Below are 26,896 nucleotides of genomic sequence, written 5' to 3' on the forward strand. Positions count from 1 at the left end.
TCAAGACTGACTTCTGCTCCTCGGCATTGAGACAGGCCATGCTGACAGCCAACAAAGGCAGTTCAGCTTCATCAGTAGGACTTTTTGTTTGTTTGTTTTAGGTCAGGTTTATTGGGGTATAATTTACTTACAATAAAATTCAGCCTTCTTAGTGTAGTTTTATGGGTTTTGACAAAACACACAGTCATCTAACCACCACCATGGTCAAGATATAGATTAGTTTCATCACCGCCAAATACTCCCTCATGCCCCATGGCAATCAACCTCTTCCCTCAATCACCAGCCCCTAGAAACCACTAATCTCTTTCTGTCCCTATAGTTTTGCCTTTTCCAAATGTTATATAAAGGGAATTATATGGCATGTAGCCTTTTGGACTACATACTATATAGTATTTAGCCTTTGGGTGTGGCTTCTTTCACTTGAATAATGCATTAAGATTCATCCATGGTGTTGCATGTATCAGTAATCCGTTCCTTTTTATTTCTGGTTAGTATGCCATCATACGTACCACAGTTTGTTTAGCCATTCCAGTTGAGTGACACTTGGGTTGGTTCTAGTTTTGGACAAGTATGAATAGAGCCACTAGAAACATTCACATACAGGTTTTCGTGTAAATATCTGTTCTTATTTCTCCTAGGTAAATAGTAAATACCTAAGGATGGGATTGCGGCATGGGAACTATATGTTGAACTCTATATGATATTGACAAACTGTGTTCCAAAATAGGCATGCCATTTTGCATTCTGACAGCATTGTATGAGTGTTTTAGTTGCTACACATCCTTGCCAGTATTTGATATTGCCCTTTTATTTTCATTTTATGCCAACAATGCTAATACATGTGCAGTAGTCTCTCACTGCAGTTTTAATTGCCTTCCCTAATGATTAATAGCATGGAACATGTATGTGTTCATGTGCTTATTTCCCATCCATATATCTTCTTTGGTGATATATAGATATTTTGCTTATTTTTTTATTGGATTGCTTCTTATTGTTGAATTTTAAGAATCCTTTGTATATTCTAGTTATTTCCTTTGTCAGATATGTAATAAAAAAGGTAGGAAAATTTACAAATATTTTCTCCAAGTTTGTAGCTTATTGTTCATTCTCTTAACAGTGTCTTTCACATAGCAAAAACTCTTCATTTTAATGAAGTATTTTTTATCAATGTTTCCATTATAGACTATGTTTATAGTATTACTAGAGGCCCAGCACGTGAAATCATGCAAGACCCAGACCCGCTGCGCCGGCGGGACCCAGACCCGCCCTGCAGGAGCCACAGGCCCCGCCTCCGCTATGCCAGCCCCGCTGGCCCCACGTGAGGCCCGCTTCACCGTGCTAGACACAAGTCCTGGCCCACCAGAGGTGCTCCACGCACCTCCTGGTGACTGGTTGTTTGGTCATTCCACCGTTACGGCGTCACGACCACAGACCTTTTATGATATAGATATCTAAGAACTCTTTGCCTAACACAAGGTCACAAAGATTTCCTCCTATGTTTTCTTCCAAAAGTATTGTAGTTTTAGATTCTACATTTAGCTCTATAATCTATTTTAAATTAATCTTAATGTGATATGAGACATGGGTAGAAGTTTTTGTTTTCTTGTTTTTTATTATGCATGTCCAATAGTTCCGGCATCATTGAACTCTCCATTCAATTGTCTTTGTGCCTTTAACGAAATCAATTGACTAGCCCTGGTTGGTGTGGCTCAGTTGGCTGGGCATCATCCCATGCACTGAAAGGTTGCTGGTTTGATTCCTGGTCAGGGCACATGCCCAGGTTGCAGGCTTGATCCCCAATAGAGGGCATGTGGAAGGCAGCTGATCAATGTTCTGCTCTCACATCAATGTTTTTCTCTCTCCCTCTTTCTTCCTCTCTCTCTAAAAAAATCAATTAAAAAAATAAACTGACTAAAGGCTTTCAGTCAAGATAGTGGAGTAGGTAAACTGTGTGCTCACCTCCTCCAGTGATCACACCAAAATTACAACTAAACTATAGAACAACCATCATTGAGAACCACCTGAAGACTAGCTGAACAGAAGTCCTATAATTAGGGTTACAAAGAAGAAGCAATGTCAAGACTGGTATGAGAAGTGGAGATGAGGAATTGGCAGGTCCAACACCCACAGTGTGGCGATTAAGAACTGGGAGAGCTATCTTGTCTGTGAAGGCCCCCTCTGAGGAGTGAGGGGTCCCAGCATCATACTAGGCTCCCCTGGCACCAGCGGTAACCAGTCTTAGCTTGAAGCTTCGTTTCAATTAATCAGCCACAAGCACAGCACAAGTGGCAACTTGTCTCAGCTCACATCGTGGTGCCCACTAAAGGGTCCCAAGTCTGACACAGTGGCAGCCAGTCTCAGTTCACAGCATAGCCTCTCCCAAGAAGCCAACCACAGACTATTCTGTGGCTTCTACCAGGTGGCCCTGGTCCCAGCACAAGTGCTGGCTGACTTGGGCCTACCCTGGAGCCCATCTCAAGAGGCTCCAAAACCAACACACCAAGTGGCTGGTTGCACACCACACCAGAGCACCACACAACCAATTCTACAAATAACACATCTAGAGGGCAGACTTGGCTGGCACCAGAGCTCTGCTAAAATGACACCCGCTCTGTGGGGTGAGTCCCTGCACAATAGCTAACCCATTCTAGTCACAGCCAGCCCTCACAGCCAGTCAGCCTGAGGGTCAACACCACCCAATGGCATGCCAACTGCAATCAAGGCTCAACTACAGCAGGAGGGCACACACAACCCACACAGGAGCTGATAGTCTTATGATTTAGGTGACCAGGGAGATTGCACCACTGGACCCCACAGGACACTTTCTACATAAGGCCATTCTCTCAAGACTGGGAGACATAGCAGATCTACCTAATACATAGTGACAAACACAGGGAGTCAGCCAAAATGGGGAAACAATGAAACATGATCCAAATGAAAAACAAAAAGAACTCAACTCCAGAACAAGAACAAAACAAAATGAAGACAAGCAACCTACCAGATGCAGAATTCAAAACACTGGTTATGCCCTGTGTGGTTCAGTTGGTTGGAGCATCATCCTATACACCAGAAAGTTGCAGGTTCGATTCCTGGTCAGGGCACATACCTAGGTTGCAGATTCAATTCCTGGTTGAGGCATGTATAATGAGGTGAAAATTTGATATTTCTTTCACATTGATGTTCTCTCTCTCTCTCTCTCTCTCTCTCTCTCTCTCTCTCTCTCTCTCTCTCTCAAAATCATTAAACTTGTCTTCAGGTAAGGATTTAAAAAAACACACAACACTGGTTATAAGTATCTTCAATAAACTTCAGAGACGTATAGATTAATTCAGTAACAATGAGGCAGTAAACAAAAAAAGAACCAGTCAGAAATTAAGAATACAATAACCAAAATGAAGAATACATTAGAGGAATCAAGAGCAGAATAGATGAAGCAGAGGATCAAATCAGCAATCTGGGGCGGGGTGGGGGGGCCACAGTGAGGCAGGTAGCAGAAAGCACCCAATCAGAAGAGCAGAAAGAAAAAAATAATTTAAAAAATAAGAATAGTTTAAGTCAGTGGTCGGCAAACCACGGCTCGCGAGCCACATGTGGATCTTTGGCCCCTTGAGTGTGGCTCTTCCACACTCAAGAAAATACCATAGCCTGGGCGAGTCTATTTTGAAGAAGTGGCGCTAGAAGAAGTTTAAGTTTAAAAAATTTGGCTCTCAAAAGAAATTTCAATCGTTGTACTGTTGATATTTGGCTCTGTTGACTAATGAGTTTGCCAACCACTGGTTTAAGGGACCTCTGGGACAACATCAAACATACCAACATTCACAACATGGGGTATCAGAAGGAGAAGAGAAAGAGCAAGGGACTAAAACCTGTTTGAAAAAATAATGATTAGAAATAGACATACAAGTCCAAGAAGCACAGAGAGTCCCAAACTAGATGAACCAAATGAAGCCCACACCAAGACATCATAATTAAAATGCCAAAGGTTAAATACAAAAAGAGAATCTTAAAAGTGGCAAGAGAAAAGCAGTTAATTATCTACAAGGGAGCTCCCATAGGACTATCAGCTGATTTCTCAACAGTAACTTTGCAAGCCAGAAGGGCATGATATGAAATATTCAAAGTGATGAATGGCAAAGACCTGCAGCCAAGATTATTTTACCCAGCAAGGCTATCTTTTAGAATCATAGGAAAAATAAAGAGTTACCCAGACAAGAAAAAGCTAAAAGAGTTCACCACCACTAACCCAGTGTTACAAGAAATGTTAAAGGGACTTCTTTAAGAAAAAAAGAAAAGATCAAAAATACGAATAAGAAAATATAGTAAAGAAAAAGTTCTCATGGACAAAGGCAAGTATTTATATAAAGTAGTCAATCAAGCAAATATAAAGCTAGCACAAAGGTTAAAAGATCCAGAGACATAGAAGCATGCAACAGACTGATGTATTCCAGAGGAAAGGTTAACCAATGGATTTATATGAATATATGCATAACCCATGGACACAGACAATAGTGCAGGGAAGGCCTAGTAAGGGTACAAGAACAGGGTTGAAGGGATGTCCACTTCCACCACTTTTATTCACCATAGCATTGGAAGTCCTACCTGCAGCAATCAGACGAGAAAAATAAATAAAAGACATCCAAATTGGAAAGGGAGAAGTCATTATTTGTAGATGCCATGATACTATATATAGAGAACCCTAAAGATTCCACACACAAAAACACCTATTAGAACTGGTAAATAAATTTGGTAAAGTAGCAGGATACAAAATATTCAGAAGTCAGTTGCATTTTTATACACCAATAACAAACTATCAGAAAAATTAAGAAAACAATCTCATTTACAATTGCATCATAAAATAGCTCAGAATAAATTTAACCAAGGAGATAAAGAACCTGTACTCAAAAAACTGTAAGATATTAAAGAAAGAAATTGAATAATACATGCACAAAAATAATGGAAGGCTATGCTCATAGATAGTAAGAATTAGCATTGTTCAAAAAAAAAAAAAAAAAAAAAAAAAAAAGAATTAGCATTGTTCAAATGTCCAAACTGCCCAAAGCAATCTACAGATTCAATGCAATATCTATCAAAATACCAATGGCATTTTCTCACAAAACTAGAACAAATAATCCTAAAATTTATATGAAACCACAAAAGACCCTTAATAGCCAAAGCAACATTGAGAAATAAGAATAAAGCTGGAGATATCGTGCTACGTAATATCAAACTATACTGCAAGGCTGCAGTAATCAAAACAGCATGGTACTGGCATAAAAACAGGCACATAGATCAATAGGATAAAAATAGAGCCCAAACATAAACCCATGCCTATATGGTCAATTAATTTATGACAAAGGAGGCAAGAATATAAAATGGTGTGAAGACCGTCTATTCCATAAATGATGTTGGGGAAACTGGGCAGATACACACAAAAATAAAATAAAATAAAATAAAACTAGACCACTCCTTTGCACCATGTACAAAAATAAACTCAAGATGGATTAAAGGCTTAAATGGAAGACCTGAAACCAAAAGACTCCTAGAAAAAAAAACATAAGTAGTAAACTCCTTGAAATTGCTCTTAGCGATATTTTTTTTGGATATGTCTCCCAAGGCAAAGGAAACAAAAGAGAAAAAAAATAAACAAATAGGACTACAGCAAACTAAACCATCAGCAAAATGAAAAGACAACCTACTGAATGGGAACACATATTCGTCAATGATACATCTGATGGAGATTAATATCCAAAATATAGGGTGTCCCCCAAAAATGTATACACGCTTAACAGCTCATAGCTCAATTGGTGTTTCCTTCTTTTCAGATTTAGCCCATTGGAATTAATAATTACTCAAAGTGTGTATGCATTTTTGGGACACCCTGTATATAAGGAAATCATACAACTTAACACCAAAAATAATCTGATTTAAAAATGGGCAGAGGACCTGAACAGACATTCCTCCAAAAAGGACATGCAGATGGTCAATAGACATATGAAATGATATTCAACATCACTAATCATCAGAGAAGTGCACATTAAAACTGCAGTGAGATAGCACCTCACCTGTTAGAATAGCTATCACCAATAAATCCACAAACCAGTGTTGGCAAGAATGTGGAGAAACGGGAACTCTTGCATACTGTGGGAGTAAAAATTGATGCAGCAAATATGGAAAATAATATGAAGAGTCCTCAAAAACTTAAAAATAGAGCTACCTTAATGACCCACCAATTCCACTTCTGAGTATTTATTAAAGAAATCCAAAACACTAATTTAAAAAGATATTTGGCCAAAACCGGTTTGGCTCAGTGGATAGAGCGTCAGCCTGCGGACTGAAAGGTCCCAGGTTCGATTCCGGTCAAGGGCATGTAACTTGGTTGCGGGCACATCCCCAGTAGGAGGTGTGCAAGAGGCAGCTGATCGATGTTTCTCTCTCATCGATGTTTCTGACTATCTATCCCTCTTCCTTCCTCTCTGTAAAAAATCAATAAAATATATTAAAAAAAAAAAAAAAAGATATTTGCATTCCTATGTTTATTGTAGCATTATTTACAATAGCCAAGATATGGAAGCAACTTAAGTGTTCATCAACAGATAGTTGGATAAAGAAGAAGTGGTACATATATACAATGGAATATTAGCCATAAAAAAAGAATCACATCTTATTATTTGCAACAACATGGATTGTCCTGGAGCGTACTACTCTAAGTGAAATAAGTCAGCAGAGAAAGACAAATAGCATATGACTTCACTTATATGTGGAATCTAAAAAACAAAATAAATAAACAAAACAAAAACAACCTCATAGACACAGAAAACAAATGGGTAATTCCCAAATGGGATGGAGGTGGGGGGATGGAAAAGGTGAAAGATATTAAGAAGTACAAATTAGCAGTGATAAAAATAGTCAAGGACATATAATCAATAATATTATAATAACTATGTATGCTGTCAGATGGGTACTAGATTTATCAGGGTGATTGCATTGTAAGGTATAAAAATGTCTGATCACTCTGTCATACACCTGAAACTAATATAACACTGTATGTCAACAGTAATTGAAAAAGAAATTTTAAAAAAATCAGTTGACTATATATGTGTCAGTCTATTTCAGACTTATTCAATTCCACTGATCTTCATAATCTCTCCTTTTGCCAATGTCTCACTCTCCTAATTATTATAATTTTATATTAAGTCTTCAAATCTGATAGTGTATGAATCCTCCACTAAATACCTAGTGGTATTTATCTAAGTTCTTTTACAAAACTGTTTTGGAAATTCTACTTTCTATGATTTTTCATATAAATCTAAAAATTAGCTTGTTAATTATACATAATAAACTACTAGGATTTTGTATGGGCTTGTGTTCTATCTAAAGATCAACTTGGGGAGAGTGGACATCTTAACAATATTGAGTCTTCTAGTCCATGAACACAGTATATTTATTTATTTAGGTCTTTGATTTCTCTCATTAGCGTTTGTAGTTTACAACATACAGTTATTGCATAACTTTTGTTAAAGTTACACATCAGTATTTCATAGTCTTTGGTGCTATGATAAATAGTACTTTTTAAAATTTTAATTTCCAAATGTTTATTGCCAGTATAGAAATACAACTTATCCTATGTAATAAAAGGCTAATATGCAAATTGACTGACCACCAGGGGGCAGACGCTCAACGCAGAAGCTGCCCCCTGGTGGTCAGTATGCTCCCACAAGGGGAGCACCGCTCAGCCAGAAGCCCTGAGCCGGCTCACAGCTGGTGAGCATAGCGACAGTGGCAGGAGCCTCTCCCGCCTCCACCTCCGTGGCAGTGCTAAGGATGTCCGACTGCTGGCTTAGGCCCAGACATCCCCCAAGGGGTCCCAGACTGCTAGAGGGCACAGGCCGGGCTGAGGGACCACCCCCCCCCCCCCCCCCGCGCCAAATGCACGAATTTCGTGCACTGGGCCTCTAGTTTATATATATTGATCTTGTATCCTGAGAACTTACTGAAATAACAGTTTTTCGTCAATTCTTTGGAATTTTCCATGCAAACAATCATGTCATCTGCAAATAGAGACAATCTTATTTTTTTCCTTTCCACTCTGTATGCTTTCTCCCCCACATACTCCCACCCCCCTGACTTTTTCTTGCCTTATTGCACTGGCTACATCTTATAGTATGAGGTTGAATAAGACTGGTGAAAGTGGATATTCTTGCTTTCTTTCCAATTTTAAGAGATAAATGTCCTCTTACTTTTAAATATGATGCCAGCTATAATTTTTTGTATAAATGCTCTTATTCAGGTTGAAGATGTTACCTTTAGTTCCTAGTTTGCTGAGAACTAAACATGATAAAAGGATGTATTTTGTAAAAAAAAAAAAAAAAAAATCTGTATCTATTATGTTTTTTCTCTTCTAGTCTGTTGTTATGGTGAATTACATTGATTGCCTTTTTGTCATGATAGCTTTTTAAAAAATATATTTTTATTTATTTCAGAGAGGAAAGAGAGAGATAAAAACATCAATGATTAGAATCATTGATCGGCTGCCTCCTGCATGCCCCCTACTGGGGATTGAGCCTACAACCAGGTCTCGTGCACTGACTGGAAATGCATCCATGACCTCCTGGTTCATAGGTGCTCAAACACTGAGCCATACTGGCTGAACTAATCAAGATAAAATTTACAAACATAAAATTTACTATTTTTAACTGTAACACTTAGTGGGTTTTAGTATATTCACAATGTTGTATAATCATCACCACTAATTCCAGAACATTTCCATCGCCCTGAAAAGAAATCTTATTTCTGTTAGCAGTCACTCCCGATTCCTCCAGGAAAATAAATCTTATTTCTGTTACAGTCACTCACAATTTCCCCACTCCTTCTATCCCCTGGCAACTACTAGTGTACTTTCTGGCTCTATGGATCTGTCTAATATGGACATTTCAGATGAATGGAATCATACCATATGTGGCTCTTTGTAACTGACTGTTTTCACTTAGCATAAAGTTTTTTAAATATATTTTTATTGATTTCAGAGAGAAAGGGAGAGGGAGAGAGAGATAGGAACATCAATGATGAAAGAGAGTCATTGATTGGCTGCCTCCTGCATGCCCCACACTGGGAATCGAGCCTGCAATCCGGGCATGTGCCCTGACTGGGAATTGAACCATGACCTCCTGGTTCGTAGGTCTACGCTCAGCCACTGAGTCACACCAGCTGGGCTATGTCTAAATAGTATTTCATTGTATGTATATGCCACATTTTGTTTATGTATTCATGAGCTAAGTACAATTTGGTTGTTAGAACAGTCATGAAGATGTCAAGTAAAACATAGGGGATATAGTCAATAATATTCTAATAACTATGTATGTTGTCAGATGGGTACAAGAGTTATCAGGATGATCATTAAGTTATAAAATGTCTAATCACTGGGGTGTACATGTGAAACTAATATAATATTGCATGTCAACTATAATTAAAAAATTAAAAATGATAATCAATGAATAGCCATTCTAGTGAAATCTCTACTGTGTTTTTAGTTTGCATTTCCCTAATGACTATTTATGTTGAACATCTTCTCATGTACCTGTTGGCCATTTGCATGCCTTCTCTGGAGAAATGTCTATTCAAATTCTTGCCCGTTTGAAAATTAGATTATTTGTCTTTTATTGTTGAGTTGTAAGGGTTCTTTATACAGGGTGGGGCAAAAGTAGGTTTACAGTTATTTGTATGGAAAATAATGCAATAATTAATAAATAACAATACAAGAGTAAACCCTGTGTTTCACAACTGTAACCCGATTTTCGCCCCACTCTCTATTTTCTAAATACCAGAACTTTATCAGATATTTTATAAATAGTTTCTCCCATTCTTTTCATTTTCTTTATAGTGTATCAATGCTCAAAAGTTTTTAATTTGATGAACTACAATTTGTCTATTTTTTCTTTGATTTCTTATGCTTGTGGGATCATATTTAAGAAATCTTTGCCAAATCTATGATTACAAAAATTCACCTATAGCTCCTTCTAAAGGTTTATAGCTTTAGTTCTTACATTTAGGTCTCTGATCCATTTTGAGTTAATTTTTGTATATTGTGAAGTAGGGGGTCCAAATTTATTCTCTTTCATGCAGATATCCATTTATCACAGCATCGTTTGTTGAAAAAATTATTTTCTTCATTGAATGAACTTGGTATCATTGTCAAAAATTAATGACCATAGACGTATGGGTTTATTTCTGTACTCTGAGTTCTATTCCATTGATCTATAGGTCTATCCTTATGCCAGTACCATACTATCTTGATTATTATAGCTGTAGTGCATAAGACTAACTGAAACTTTAAGCAAATATAATTGGTCAGGAGGATCTATGGGAGGAGCTAGTTCTTATGACAGTTCTCACACTCTATGTAACCAGGAGGACCCTACTGGAAAAACTGTTTATAATAAAGCGCTAAGGTTCTGATTTCCCTGTCCCTTAACTTCCTTTTCCCTTCTATAAATACCCCTTGTCTTGGCACGCAGGCCAGAGTGTGCATGTGGCTTGCCATGTCTGCATGCACTGGGTTGCAGCCCTTCCTTTTTCATGAATAAGTCCTTTTTGATGACAAAATACCTAGCAGATATTTTTCAGTCAACAGTAGTTAAGCTTTTCCCTGAGCCATGGTTGGAGCGTCATCCCCATGGACTGAAGGATCTTGGGTTCAGTTTTGGTCAAGAGAATGTGCCTCGGTTTCAGGCTGAATCCCTGGCCCTGCAACTACTCTCTCTAAAAGTAAATGGAGAAAAAGTATCCTCAGTTGAGGATTTAAAAAAAAAAGTTTTGAAATTGGAAAGTGTGAGTCCTCCAATTCCGTTCTTCTTTCTCTTTTTTTAAAAAAAATTATCTTTATTGTTGAAAGTATTACAGATGTTCCCTGTTTCCCCATTGACCCCTCCTCCCCACCTCCATTCCTTACCCTGGTCTTCACCCCTATTGTCTATGTCCATGGGATTTGCCTATCCTATATAATGAAAGCCTAATATGCAAGTCTACTGAAAGGCAGAACAACCAGTTGCTATGATGCACACTGACCACCAGGGGGCAGACACTCAACGCAGGAGCTGCCCCCTGGTGGTCAGTGTGTTCCCACAGGGGCAGCGCCGCTCAGCCAGAAGCCAAGCTCACAGCTGGCGAGCACAATGGCAATGGCGGGAGTCTCTCCTGACTCCTAGGCAGTGCTAAGGAGCAGCGAGCTGAGCAGTGAGCAAGCAGGCAGGCAATAAGAAGTGAGGGGTCCTGGGCTGCAAGAGGGCACAGGCCGGGCTGAGAGACCCTCACCAAGTGCCTGAATTTCATGCACCAGGCCTATAAGTTCCTTGGCTGATCTCTTCCCCCGCCCCCTACCCCCTTCCCTCTGAGGATCTTCAGTCTGTTGCATGTTTCCATATCTCTGTATCTATTTTGTTTGTCAGTTTATTTTGTTCATTAGATTCCACATGTAAGTGAGATCTTCATTCTTCTTTTTCAAGATTATTTTGGCTATTCTGGGTCCCTTGCACTTCCATTTGAACTTTAGAATCAGTTTGTTCATTTCTGCATCATTGTTGAACAAGCCCTACATTCCTGGGATAAACCAGACTTGGTCATGATGTATTATTACCCTTTTTGGAGATTGCTGAATTCAATTTGCTAATATAGTTGACCCTTGAACAATGAAAGGGTTTCGACCTATCCCCTCTCATGTAAATGAAATCCACATAGCAAACTTAACTACTAGTAGCCGACTGTTGACCAAAAGCCTTACCAATAACATAAATAGTTGATTAATACATATTTTGTATGTGTTTTACATTGTATGCATTCATGACACACCTTTTTCTTCATTTTTTCAATATTTCTAGGCTATACAGTTTGTGAATTTTTCAAACTGTTGCAAATCTCCAAAAATTTTCCCCATATGCTATTTATTGGGGGGAGGGAGATAAAGTAGACCTATGCAGTTCAAACACATATAGTTCAAGAGTCAACTGTATTTTGTTAAAATTTTTAAAATATTTATTGGATATTGGTCTGTAGTCAACAAAGGGTCTTAAACTGAAGACTGATAAATAGTTTCTCACTTAGTAAGCTCACCCTCCCTCTATGGATTAGAGGGAGGCAACATGGGACTTTGGGGGACCAGTAGGAAGGTTACAGCTGGATCTACAGAAAAGATGATGATGGCCTGGACCAGGCTGTAGCAGTAAAAATGGAGGGAGGGGGTAAACTTGAGATGAATCTGTTTCCTATCCTCCTCCTCAGTGTTTTCTCCCACCTCCTCCCTTCCCCATTCACACTCCAAACTCATACTTTCTCCTTCTGACGGTTTTCTTTCCTCACTCTTCACTTCTCTAGTTCTTCCCCTTACGCACTGCCTTCAAGAAGCCTTCCCTAATGCTCTTGTGTGGGTGCCCCTCCATTTGCTCCCATTTGACTGTTCCAGTTTAAGTATTGTTCACCCTTGGTTGTAATTTGCATGTTTAACATTTGCATGTGGTGGGGAAGTTTACCAGCTGGCCCTTCCCCAGACGATTCTGGACCACACACACAAAACAGAGAAGTAGCAACACACCCACCCTGGACTTTCTGGAATCCCCACACATTCTCCCCTACCCTACCCCTTCTATGTGTCAGGCTCTGGTGCCATCATGGTCAATATGTGTCGGTAAAACCTTTAAAGAGCATATGAAGAATTTGGCTATTGACAAAGAATTATGACAAAATCTTACAGAGCAAACTGATTTCATCCACACGTGATGCATTAATTGCAGACCAAAGAGAACCACAGATGAAAATTAAAGGAATACACACAGAACTACAGGCGCAGTATCATGGATACAGTCCTATTTCAGGAATTTGCAAGGATAGTTCTGACTAAAGATTTTTGCCTCACATGCCACATAAGATGCAACCACACTACTTTTGCAGGGGTAATATTTAAAATAAGGAACTGTTAGGACTGCTCAGGCTCTGAGCAGGGACTTAGCCAGAGTAGGTCCTACAGGTCCCCTGAGGTGCCCTGCCTGATTTCATAGTTGCTGGGGAAGTTCATAGAGTACTGGGGCCCTAGCCGGTTTGGCTCAGTGGATAGAGCATTGGCCTGCAGACAAAGGGTCCCAGGTATGATTCTGATCAAGGGCATGTACCTCAGTTGCAGGCTTCACCCTGGCCCCAGTCCTGGTCAGGGTGCATGCAGGAGGCAAGCAATGGATGTGTTTCTCTCACATCAATATTTCTCTCTGTCTTTCCCTCTCTCTTCCACTTTCTCTAAAAATCAATGGAAAAATATCGTTGGGTGAGGATTAAAAATAAAAAAAAAAAAAAGTACTGGGGAAGGGACCATTTTGCAAGGTAGGGGCCACTGCAGGAAATAGCTATTTACTGACAGATAAGGAATTATTTCAATGCTTTAATAACTAATATGTTTATATTGATTATGTACCGTCAAATACCAGCTCCGTATACAGGAAAACTCATAGAGAGCTCTGTACAGGTCAGTGTTATTATTTACTAGAGTCCTGGTGCACGGATTCATGCACCAGTGGGGTCCCTCAGCCTGGCCTGCCGGGATCAGGCCAAAACGGGCTCTCCGACATCCCTTGAGGAGTCCCGGATTGCAAGAGGGCATAGGCCAGGCCAAGGGGCCCCACCCATGAACGAATCTGTGCACTGGGCCTCTAGTATGCATATAAGATCTTTGGTTAATCTCTTCTCGCCCTCCCTCCTCCCCACTTCCCTCTGAGATTCATTAGTCTGTTCCATGTCTCCATGCCAGTGGTTTCTGCTCCTGTGTTGAGCATCTGCCCCCTGGTGGTCAGTGTGCATCATAGCTGCAGGTTGGACAGCCGAATGGTCGGATGGTCGCTTAGGCTCTTATATATGTATTGTTGTGAGAGTATTCTCAAATGCAAAGCTGATCCTGTGAGTCTCTAGCCCAAGGCCCTCTGAGGTGCCTTTATCAACCTCTGCCACACATGGCACCTGGCGATGCACCCTGGAATCTCTTCGTCCCCAGGTGCCTCTATGTGCACATTCATGGCCCACATGCTCTGCACTCACCTGGCTGCCCTTCATAACTGCATTGGCCTCCCAGGCACCAGCGCTCTGTCTGAACATTGCCACCAGGCCAGTGTGCTGATATCGAGGAGCCCCCAAGGCCAGGGTTTGCACCCGGCCCCGCGAGATGACTTCGGCAGCATAACCTAAAGGTGATACCCAAGAGAAGTGTGTTTTCTTGTAGACCCTGCCCCCTCTAGCAGGCCCACACTTGATAGGTTGGGATAACTGGACCCTGCACTATATTTCTCTTTGTTAACATAATTAAAATAAAATTTTGAAATTTCTGTCTTTAAACCTATTCCAAGGGCCTATGAAAGATCCAACCACATCAGGTTGAGTTGTACCACATCGTGACCCGGTCCTCCCCACTTACCCAAGTAAGCATCGTTCATGTCTGAATCTACCCTGGTTGTGTTGATGAAGGCGACTTTATCCTCTGACATATGCAGAAAGGCTCCACCAGCCCAGTCAAAGCTCCCCACAGCACCCAGCAAGGGACCATTCTGGGAAAGAGAATAGAACGGGATTGAACAATCTATAGATTCAGTGCAATCCATATCGAAATTGCAATGGTATTTTCCATAGAAATAGAACAAACAACCCTAAAATTTGTATGGAATCACACACATACACACACACACACACACACAAAAAAAAAACACAACAACAAACAAACAAACAAAAAAAAAACACCTAAATAACTAAAACAATTTTGAGAAAGAACAAAGCTAGAGGCACTATAATTCCTGATTTCAAACTATATTGCAACACTATAGTAACCAAAAAGTATGGTATTGACATAAAAACAGACACATAGACCAATGAAACAGAATAGAGAGCCAAAAATAATTCCATGCATATGTGGTCAACTAATTTACAACAAAGAAGCCAAGAACATACAATGGGGAAAGGACAGTTCCTTCAACAAATGGGGTAGGGGAAACTGGACAGCCACATTCAAAAGAACGAAACTGGACCACTATCTTACACCATACACAAAAATCAACTCAAAATGAATTAACTATTGAACGTTAGATCTGAAATCATAAAACTCCGAGAAGAAAAGAGAGGCGGGAAACTCCATTCACATCAGTCTTAGTGATGGTTTGTTGTTGTTGTTGTTGGATTTGACACCAAAAGCAACGGCAACAAAAGCAAAAAATAAACTAGTAGGACTACATCAAAAGCTGTGCACAACAAAGGAAACCATCAATAAAATGAAAAAGGCAACCAATAGGATGAGAGAAGATATATATTTCTATCACATGTCTGACAACGGGTTAATACATCCAAAATAGATAAAGAACTCATACAACTCAATAGCAAGAGAACAAACAACGTGATTTAAAAATAGGTAGAGGATCTGAATAGACATTTTTCCTAAGAAGACATACAGATAGCCAAGAGGTACATGAAAAGTGCTCAACATCACTCAATAAAATCAAAACCACAGTGAGATATCACCTCATACCTGTGAGAATAGCTGTCATCAAAAAGGTAAAAAATAACAAGTGTTGGTGAGGATGTGCACTGTTGTGGGAATGTAAATTGGTGCAACCACTATGAAAAACAGTATGGAATTTTTTCAAAAAATTTAAAAAAGAATTACTATACAAACCAGGAATTTCACTCTAGGCATTTATCTGAAGGAAACGAAAACACTAATTCAAAAAGATAGCTGTGACCTCAGGTGAAGCCTCTGCCTGGTTCCCCCCAACACCTTCCAAATTTATATTTCTTATCTAGTCTTGCTTCATTTATGTGGAGCCCTTCTCCAGATTCCTGAACCCTTGCTGCAAAAAGACTGTGGCATTTATGGTGCCCGAGACAGGGACTGGAGAAGAAGATTCGCCAGAGTGAAAAGAAAGAAGTTGTTCACCAGTAAAGGTGGGGATCACCGGAAAAAAGAAAACTCCTCCAAGCCCATGTGGATTCCTGCAACAATGGATCCGAGAGAGGAACTGACCAGACTACTCCAACCACAGATAGCAGTGGCCCCAAGCAGCACGCTGATGAGACAGAGGAGAAACAGTCCAGAGATTGGGGATAGTAAAGATGCCTTGCCATGCTAGCATTGGTGCAAGTTGCCCTAGACCAGCCTTGGGCAAACTACGGCCCGTGGGCCGGATCCGGCTGTTCTATCCAGTTCTCTTGCTAACCTCCGCTTCTTTACTTTGAATTTATATTAGTTTACACAAACACTCCATCCATGCTTTTGTTCCGGCCCTCCGGTCCAGTTTAAGAACCCATTGTGGCCCTCGAGTCAAAAAGTTTGATCAGCCAAAGAAGGCCGGACCTGCATTGCCATTGCTCACTGTTTGTCCACCATCCAGAACTGGAATATCATTGCTGTCATGTCACAGAGGACAGTGATTGAGAAGGGAACCCATAAAAAACTGTTGGACAGTGATTGGGAAGGGGACTCAAAGAACTGATGGCCCAGAAAGGAGCATACTGCAAACTGATTCCTTTGATGCCTGGCAGCAATTTAAAAGGACATGAAAGAACTCAATCCTTTTCATAGAATTTAAAAATCTTAAAAGGACCCGAGTCTGCAAATGGCATACAATCTTATTAAATTTATTAAATCAAAAAAGGGGATAAAAAAAAAGATAGCTGCACCCCGTGTTTGCTGCAGCATTATGTACAATAGCTGAGACCTAGACGCAAATGAAGTGTCTACCAGTGGCTGGATGATAAAGAAAATGTGGTAGATACAATGGAATATTTCTCAGCCATAAAAAAAGAAGGAAGAGACAGAGAAGCATCGATCAGACCGTCAAACCTCAGAGGGAAGGTAGGGGAAGGTGGGGGTAAGGGGGAGAGATCAAAGGACTTGCATGCATGCATTTAAGCCTAACCAATGGACACAGACCCCAGGGGGGTCAGGGCATGAGTGGGGGATGGGGGGCAATGGGGGGATAAGAACACATATGTAATACCTTAATCAATAAAGAAAAAAATAATTTTTTTTAAAGAATGAAATCCTGTAATTTGCAACAACATGGATGGACCTGGAGGGCATTAGGCTATGTGAACAAAGACAGAGAAAGACAAACACTATATTATCTCACTTATATATAGAATCTAAAGAACTACTCATAGATACAGAGAACAAATTGATGGTTGCCAAAGGCAAGGGATAGGGAGTGGGCAAAATGGATAAAGATGATCAAAAGGTACAAACTTCTAGTTATAAAGTAAATAAGTCCTGGGATGTGATGTACAGCATGGCAACCATAGTTAATAATACTGCATTGTATATTTGCATGTTGCTAAGAGAATAAATCTTAAAAGTTCTTATTCCAAGAAAAAAAATTATAACTATGTGAGGTGACAAATGTTAACTAGACTTACTGTGGTGGTCATTTCATTTCCCAGTGTACACACACATAGACTCATGATGTTGCACACCGAACAGGGTTGACAAAGAAGCGAGAAAGGACCATTGCTGATCACCAAAGAGGTGCCTCCCAAAAAATGCCCATCACAGAGAAGAGCCCCCAACCCATTTGCCTCTTCTCCCCCTTCTTCTTACCACCCCCCACCATGTAATGAAGGGCACTTACGGAGGTTATGGAAGCACTGAAGCCTTCCTGAGACATCTCATACTCGAAGGAGCTGGTAGTTCCTGTCTGAGTACCTGTGAGGAGGAGAACTTTCCACATTAAAGAAGGCAGAGCCCTGACCGATTGGGCTCAGTGGATAGAGCGTCAGCCTGCGGACTCAAGGGTCCCGGGTTCGATTCCAGTCAAGGGCATGTACCTTGGTTGCGGGCACATCCCCAGTAGGGGGTGTGCAAGAGGCAGCTGATCGATGTTTCTCTCTCATCGATGTTTCTGACTCTCTATCCCTCTCCCTTCCTCTCTGTAGAAAATCAATAAAATATATTTTTTTTAAAAAAAGAAAAGAAAAGAAGGCAGAAGAGCCTGGCTGGCGTGGCTCAGTGATTGAGCATCGACATGAACCAGGAGGTCGCTGTTCGTTTTCTGGTCAGAGCACATGCCCAGGTTACAGGCTGAATCCCCAGGAGTGGGTGTGCAGGAGGCAGCCGATCAATGAGTCTCATCATTGACGTGCCTATCTCTCCCTCTACCTTCCTCTTTGAAATCAATAAAAATATATATTTTTTAAAAGAAGGCAGAAGAGCCTGGAACACGGGCTGGAAATTCAAATGCTATGGTAGCCAGTCCCACCCCTCCCTTAGGATGGGGCTGGACTGCAGGTGGGCAGGGCCCAGAGCAGCTCTGAGGTGGAGAATAACTATCAAAGTCTGCAATAAAAAATGGTCTCCAATAAAACTACATTGCAAAAAAAATGGGAACAAAACAAAATGAAAGAGTAAAAAGTTCAAGAGACAGAACCTGAAGAATTTGTAGTGGAAAAAGTATTGGACTGACACTGAGCAAATGGTCAGTGGGTCATTCCCTCACGCCAGAGGGACTCATAGGCTGACGATGATTGGGAACCTGAAGGACATTTAGAAGGTCCAGAGCTCATGGAAGCATTTCTTCATTCTCAAAAAGCTGGTAAAGAAAAAGTTAGTACAAAAAGAAAATCTTTATCTGCAGTGAATCTGATGACAGTAAATCAAAGAGAAGAGCTGCTGCTGATAAGCCACGTGGCTGGCAGAGGTGTGATCCTGAAGGACCACTCGGTGCCACAGACAGTGGGAGTCAATGTTTCTCATGAGACAGGGGATGCAGACGTTGCAGATGTGGTGCTGGCAAAAGACGCAAATAGGAAGTGTCCTCAATTGTAATTACTTCAGATGAGGAGAGTCTAACTTGGCATTCTTGTCCAGAAGATGAAGCCCAATAACTGCATTGCTTCCCATATATAGTTATAGTAGTTATAGTTATAGTTATAGTTTAGTTATGGTTATGGTATAGTTATGGTTTGAGTTATGGTTATGGTTATGGTTTAGTTATGGTTCTGGTTCTGGTTCTGGTTATAGTTATAGTTATGGTTATAATTTAGTTATGGTTCTGGTTATAGTTATAGTTTAGTTATAGTATAGTTATAGTTGTTATAGTTATAGTTATAGTTATAGTTATAGTTATGAGTATCAGTATGGGTATGGGTATAGTTTAGTTATGGTTATGGCTAGTTATAGTTACAGATGAATCTGGGTCTTGGGTTTTTTATTTGTTAGCATAAGAAATAACTACATTCTAATGAAAATCAAGTTTGATGTCTGTTTTGAAGGAGCACTGGGGGAGTAGCTGGGCGGTTGCACCTGTGGCATGGGCCCTTTGAACAAAGGCTCTCTGCAGTTGCTTCCTTTATCAGAAAAGAACACTGGATGCCATGGTGTGTTTCTCCCTCTGCATTAGAGAAGCTTTTCTAAATGTTGGGGGAAATCCCCATCGTCATGACTCAGTCAGAACCTGTGTCAAACTCATTTATACCTAAGGATCACTGCGGGTTTTCTGTTTATTTGGGTGATTTGGTGTATATACATAAAACACATATGTAAGTGGGTTTTGTTTCTTTCTTTTTCTTAAACATTCACCAAAACAAGCACAGCATCCACAGCCACAGATAAGTGTGTGTTTCTGAGCTGCCTAAGAAATAAATCACTAAATTTCCCCTGAGGCTTTAACCTCCAGAATTAAATAGATAATTGGTAATTAACTGGGCAATCCTATATAATAAAAGGCTAATATGCAAATCAACCAAACGGCAGAGCGACCGGTCGCTATGATGCACGCTGACCACCAGGGGGCAGGTGCTCAATGCAGGAGCTGCCCCCTAGTGGTCAGTGCACTCTTACGCTGCTCAGCCAGAAGCCTGGTTCACAGCTGGCAAGTGCAGCGTGGGTGGCAGGAGCCTCTCCCGCCTCCACAGCAGCGCAGGGAGTGGGCCTAAGCCGTCAGTCGGACATCCCCCAAGGGCTCCTGGACTGTGAGAGGGCACAGGCCAGGCTGAGGGACCCCCACCCCCAAGTGCACAAATTTTGTGAGCCGGGTCTCTAGTTTAAATACAATGTAAACAGTTTAAATCAGACCATTTAAGAGCAGCCATATCAGAATCTCTATCCATATCTACAATCATAAATACAAGTTTATTTGAAAAACCCCTGAAAGGAAAGTTTCATCACTACCAACAAACTCCTACCCAAATGGGAAAACTAGTGGGTTAATCAGGCCAGCAGGCTTACTTAAAGCCGCTTCCTCACAAGCCATCCCTTTACCTGGAGTTGAAATCCCTGTGCCACGTTGACTACAGTGTCCTGATTCATGGACTATGTAAGATTTTGTTCATGGAAACCTAATCAGGTAGTTAGAGGCCTTGGCCATTGAGGACCTGCTGGACTAGGTGGTGAACAAGCTGTTGTCATCTAAACTCTTGACCCGCCTGTTTTCTCTTTAGCCCAACTCATCCCTTACACGTAGCTCTGTCTCAGCATTTGGGGTACTGGTTCAGCAGAAGCCAGGAAAAACAGTGACTTTGTAGTAAACAGTGTTACCCAACTGTACATTGTTGACTTTATTGTAAATACTGGTAAACAGTGGTCAATAAATAGTTTTATATTCCTGTAAAACACACACACACACACACACACACACACACGCTTTGGTGGCCAAAGAGAGGCTCAGGTGAGAGCCATGTTAAACAAGAAAGCATATGCCCCGCCCCTTTTAAAGGGATGGTGGCTCTTTGGTTCCAGCCACTTTTTGCCAAGTGGGATTGTGGTTCTTTAGGTGTATAATATTCCAGCTTTTCAAGAGTAGCCATAAATCCAAATTGTATGTGAACCTTCCCCCAATTTTAAATTCTTTTATTCAGAAAACTTTTATCGAGCACCCTCTATGCACCAGGCACTGTTCTAGGCACTGGGAAAACAGCAGTGAACCAAACAGACAAATGTTGGCAACATCCACATTTTTAGAAAAATACTGTGGTGGGGGGGTTGGCTCCCCTACCCTCCAAATGTTCAGCCTGTGGCCAAGAGCTGCAAAATTGGGGCGGGGGGAGTCTAGATCCTTCTATTCCAAAGGAACTGACCAAGTGGAGCCAGAGTTGCTGGAAATGGAGGAAGCGGGGAGCGAGCTGACGCTGAGGGTCAGGATACCAAAGGTTAGGAGTTTCTAGTTTCTGAAGAGGAATGTGTGTTTCAGAGCGAAGGGCTGCCTCTGGGGCTGTTCCAGAAACATGGAACCTGAGCTCACCCTCAATCGCAAAGATCTTTTCCTGAAGCTGGTTCTGAATGGTCTTCAGAGCTTCAAAGTTGGTCACCTGGAACACGTGGTCGCGAGACGGCTTAGACGCGATGGTTTCCAGCTCTTCGCGGGACTTCTTGCTAGTGAAGGCAGTGCCCACCTGTTACCAAGGAACAGAGGCCGATCAGGCCAAGAACATTCTGGCAAAGAGCATTCTGCAGGAAAAGTATCTGAAACAATGTGTGTCACAAGAGGGAGCTCCAGAGGCCCCTGGGCCAGGCTGCCAAGTAGAGGAGAGCGGTTGTACTCTATGTTGGGGGGCAGCTGGGACTGAACCCCGCCTTTGGTCTGTGAACTGTGCTACCTCCTGTGGGGGGTGGCCTTCCCCCGAGGAAGGGGCGCCTTTTCCTTTTATGAAGGTGTTAGCACTTGCCACGCCGTGCAACCTTTCCTGTCACACAAGGCTCTGTGGTAGTTTGATGACACTGGTGATCCCAACCCTTTACCCATTCCTCAACCCAAGCCATTTCCCCAAAGCGTTGCTGTGCCTCCTGTTCCTGGCGGAGTGACCTGCCTGCTCATTTCTCTGCGGTCAGCCACATGCATGTTATTACGTGTGATGCAAACAGAGGCTTGAAAAAGTGCTTGCAACATCTCCACTGGCTCTTTGTTCCTCTGCCTTCACCATAAGGACATGCCAGGCCAGGCCACTGGAGGGTGAGATGCAGCATAAGAGCCTGGTTACTGCTGCCCCGCAGCTCCCGTCCAGCAGAGGACGCAGGAGAGCGCCCAGCCATGGTCAGCGGGGCTGCGGAGGGAGCCGGGCTGAGACCAGAAAAACTGCCCAGCGGACGCCAGGCTCCCTCATTGTCTTAATCCACTGGATTTGGGTGAGTTTCTGACACAGCATCGTTGTGATAGTGGTTCACTGATACACCCACATAGGGGTTAGGCGTGACTGTTGCCACTTCCATTTTATTCATATTTGCTCATCGCAGGAGGGTGTATCCAAGCAGAAAGCCTCCGCAGAGGCATCAAGCCGGGGAGCCACATTTCCTACCCCAATGACGTAGCGAATGATGCCCTCCCTGTCCGCCTCCGGGATGACATCCTGGTACGCCAAGGGATCATCAAACTTTTCTCCGTCAGTGATGACAACGAGGATCTTAAGGGCATTCTTCCGGGCTCCGTTGTTGCTGTCAAACAGTTCTCTTCTGTGCGGGGAGAGGAGGGAAAAGTCAAGTGCAAGCAGTGGAGATAGCTTGATGCTGGGAGGGGTCAGCCGTCAGCAGCCGCTGGTGAGACTCAGCGGCGCCTGGTCTAGGGCGGGCTTGGGCTCCCCTGAGCTGAACACGGGTGAAGGCAGCAGGAGAGGGGAGAGGGGAGAGGAGTGGCGAGAAGACACCGTCGCTGCTTCTCCATGCTTTTGCAGAGGGTGAGTTTTTTAACTGAGTATTATTTCTTTTAAATTAAAAAGTATATATACACACATATATATTTAATAAGCTTAATTGCTTATTTAATAAGCTTATCTCCTGCACTTTTGTCCCACCCCCACCTTTGCCTCTACACACACACACACACACACACACACACATACTCACATACTCACACATACACACTCTCACACATACACTCACACACTCCCACACACACCCTCACACACACATTCACACACACATTCACACACACACATACACACACTTACATACTCACACATACACTCTCACACATACACTCACACACACTCACATACACACATTCACACACACACTCTCACACATACACACACACATACACACATTCAGACATATACACACATTCACACACACATACACACACTCACACATACACTCACATTCACACACACTCACACATACACACATGCACACTCACACACATACACTCACACACACTCACATACACACACTCTCACACATACACACACATACACACATACACTAACATACACATACTAACATACACACACTCTCACACATACACACACACACATACACACACACTCACATACACACACTCATACACACATACACACACATTCACACACAAGTCTCACACATACACTCACACACTCACACACAGACTCACATACACTCACACACACACTCACACATACAAACATACTCACACATACACATCTATACACATACACACACATACATACACTCACTCACACACATACACACATACACACACACATATACACACTCACATACACACACACACACTCTCACAGAAATCAGAGTGAACGTTCCAAGTAGAGTGATGGTTCCATCTCCCCACTGTTTAAAACCTCCCGTGGATCCCCTCTGGCCTCAACTGATCTCTCCAGCCTCCCTCCAGCCTGCCTCTCACTTCCTCCTTCACTCTCACCTTTACTCACAACTTGTTTTGTCATGAACAGGCCCTCCTCCACACCTTAGCACGCTGTTCCCTCAACCAGAAATATCCTTTTCTCCCTCCCGGCCTGAACAACTCCCCTCATCCTTCAAAACCCAGCTAAAAGGATCACCCCCTTCTCACATCGCAAGCAAGAAGAGCTTACACTACTTTGCGGATTCCCGTGGCTGTGTGCGTCCTCCCGTTCAGCTGTCTGATTGGCCTCACCAGTAGCCTCGGGTCCGGGTTAGCCTTGAAATCTTGGAAGGTGAAATGCGTCTGGAACTCTTCAGAGTACTGCATCAAAGAAAACTGGGGACGGGGACCTGGCATTACACTGAAGAAGATGCCTCCCCCCCGTAGCCATCTCCCAGAAAGCCCTGCAGAAATCTTAAAGCACTCTGGTCTCCAAATTCTACACTGCCCCCCTCTTTCTGCCCCACCAGGAAAGACACCTGCCATCAGCTCTCAGTACTAGAACTCAGTCAGAGACGACACGGGGGTTTCATCTCCCGTGCCAACCCCTATCAAACAGTCAGAGCTGCCCACTTTACAGAGAGTTGGAGGAATACTGAGGCTTCATCCAGACAGAGCAAGAAGGAGAATCATGAAAGAAAACCATGATCAACAGACCATTTGTCCAAGTCTGTAGTTGAGGGAGGAGAGGAAAGTGGTGGCCTTGCAGCCTTGCTATGTCCTTGCAGCCTTGCATGGGCTGTTCCCTAACCTCCCCATTGGCCCTCACCAAGGTTTTGGACTTTGTGAACTGATTCATCACAGTTGAGACGAAATCCTTCATCCGCTGAAAGTCACTTGGGATGATGCTGCCAGAGCCATCAATCAAGAAGGCGATGTCACTCTCCTGCTGGGGGCACTCTGGACCACGGAAAAGAGTGTGGAGTGATTAAGTACTTCGGCTTCCGGTGCTACCTGTAGGTTAGCTGCTGACCATGAGGCTCAGAGCTAACAAGCGTCAACCCATCTCCAAGTTAAATGGAAACATGGACAGCCCCGCCGGTGTTGCTCGCTGAGCATCAACCCATGAACCAAGAGGTCACTGGTTCGATTCCCAATCAGGGCACATGACCGGGATATAGGCTTGATTGCCCAATAGTGGGCATGCAGGAGGCAACAACTGATGATGTTTCTCTCTCATAGATGTTTCTATCTCTATATTCCTCTCACATCCTCTCTCTCTAAAAATCCATTAAAACGTATTTTTTAAATAAAAACATGGACAAATTGGTATGAAAAACAATTGGTTAATTCTGCCCAAGAGAGTCAGGGAAAGTGGTGATATTAGAGCTACCTCATGAAGAATGAGAAATAATTTGCCAGGAATACAAAGGAAGAAACAAGTTACGAGGGGAGAAGGGGAGGAATAGCACATATAAAGGTATTCCTTCTGCCCTCAGCCCCAAACCTACTTTCTACCCTCCCCACTCCACTCTGCAGCCTGGGAGAAGTGGGCCCACCTGGTCCAGAGCAACAGGGCTCTTTTACCCTCTGGTTTCTAGTTGGATTTGCCCAGTTAGGAGCTTCAACAGGAGACTGGAGGGAGAAAAGTGAGATCAGAGTATTCTCCTCTTGGCTCCCTCCCTGCAAGGTTGCTCTAGTCAGCTGTGTCCCTCAGCAGATCTCCCTTCCTCTCAAGGAGGCCTGCTCCACACACTTCCTCTCCTCTGGATTCTGGTGACTTTTCCGTTTCCTTGTCTTATCAGCTCAGGGGTGGTGACAGCTCTGCTGGCTCTGGGTTCCTGGACTGTCCCTAGTAGCTTAGACCCTACCACATCTTTATAATTAATCCCTTTGTAAATAGTCCCTTTGAGTTATCTTAACTGGAGTGTGCCACCTGTTCCAGTAGAGACCCCGACTGATACAAAGGGGATGGGCCTTAAAGAATTCTGGCAGAATCCAGGAATGGACCTGGAACTACCCGGGTAAACCTATATGATGGAGATGGAAACGGGGCTATGACATTAAGCAGAAAAACAGTTGGAAAGAGCCTCTCTATCCCAAAAAAGAAATATGACTTTACCCCTTAGGCAATGGGGAGCCACTGATGGTTCTTAGGGAAGGAAGAGAGATGATGTGTTTATGTTGTAGAAAGACTGCCATAGGAGTGAAGACTTTTAGCAGCTTTATTCATGATGTGAAATAGTGGAAATAACCCAAACATCCTTCAATGAGTGAATGGATGAATCGGTGAATGGGACTGTGGGAAATCCGTGCAATGGAATACTACTCAGCAATAAAAAGGAAAGAACTACTGACACACATAACAATGTGGGTGAATCCCAAATGCAAACTCAAAAGGTTATGATTCCATGTACATAACATTCTTGAAAAGACAAACTATATAGTGATAGAGAACAGATCAATGAGTACCAGGGGCTAGGGGTGAAGTGGGGGAGGCAACTGACTATAAAGGCAGAAAGGTTTTCTTAGGGGGGAGTGGAACTCTTTTACATCCTGTTCATGTTGTTTTCACACAAATAGATACATTTCTTAAAATTCATGATACTGTACACTAAAAATAGTCATGGGGCTGTAAGGCAGGGCAAAGGAAAATAGTCAATAATATTGTAATAACTATGCATGGTGTCAGACGGGTAAGAGATTTATCGGAGTGATCCCTTGGTAAGGCACATAAATGCCTAATCACTATGTTGTACACCTGAAACTAATATAATATATATCAACAGTAATTAAAAAATAAACTTTTTAAAAGAAGAAAAAAGGTCAATTTTTATGGTAGGACATTAAAAAACTAAAATTACCCAAAAGTATTGGCTTTTTAAAAATGAACAAGCAGCGCCAGCCAAGTGTCTCGGTTGCTTGGCAGCCTGCTGCACCAAAACGGTTGTGAGTCTGAGTCCCAGTCAGAGCACATGCCCAGGTGGTGGATTCGATCCCCAGGAGGCAACCAATCAATGTTTCTCTCTCACATCTCTCTCTCTCTCTCTCTCTTTCTCTCTCTCATCAGTAGACATACCCTCGGGTGAGGATTTAAAAAGAAATTTTAAAAATACTAGTAAACAAACAGATTCTAAGGTTTATATGGAATATATACAAAAATTAGCCAGAAAAAAATTTTTTTTAATCTCAAAGATACGTTAAAAATCATCAAGGCACAGTGCAGTGTGTCCAGCATGCCACCATTGTCATACATGGAGCATCTCTAGAGACGACACAGAAGCAGGCAGCAGGGCTGCCTCCAGAAAGGAAGCAGATGCTGGGGACCCAAGACGGAGAGTCTCACA

General features: G+C 42.2%; 1 protein-coding gene across 1 annotated transcript in view; it reads right to left on the reverse strand.

Moving 5' to 3' along the window:
• Positions 1-26,896, reverse strand: part of ITGAM (integrin subunit alpha M) — a 53,826-nt gene that overhangs the window by 15,233 nt on the left and 11,697 nt on the right. Inside the window, exons 6-12 of the mRNA XM_080678522.1 lie at positions 24,379-24,509; positions 23,800-23,945; positions 22,294-22,447; positions 21,243-21,393; positions 17,637-17,710; positions 14,441-14,570; positions 14,068-14,210 (exon numbers count right to left, since the gene is read on the reverse strand). Of these exons, the coding sequence (XP_080534648.1) occupies positions 14,068-14,210; positions 14,441-14,570; positions 17,637-17,710; positions 21,243-21,393; positions 22,294-22,447; positions 23,800-23,945; positions 24,379-24,509 (929 nt within the window). The remainder of the gene's footprint in view (positions 1-14,067; positions 14,211-14,440; positions 14,571-17,636; positions 17,711-21,242; positions 21,394-22,293; positions 22,448-23,799; positions 23,946-24,378; positions 24,510-26,896) is intronic.

This window comes from Plecotus auritus, assembly GCF_963455305.1.
Source record: "Plecotus auritus genome assembly, chromosome: 7".
Classification (NCBI taxonomy): domain Eukaryota; kingdom Metazoa; phylum Chordata; class Mammalia; order Chiroptera; family Vespertilionidae; genus Plecotus; species Plecotus auritus.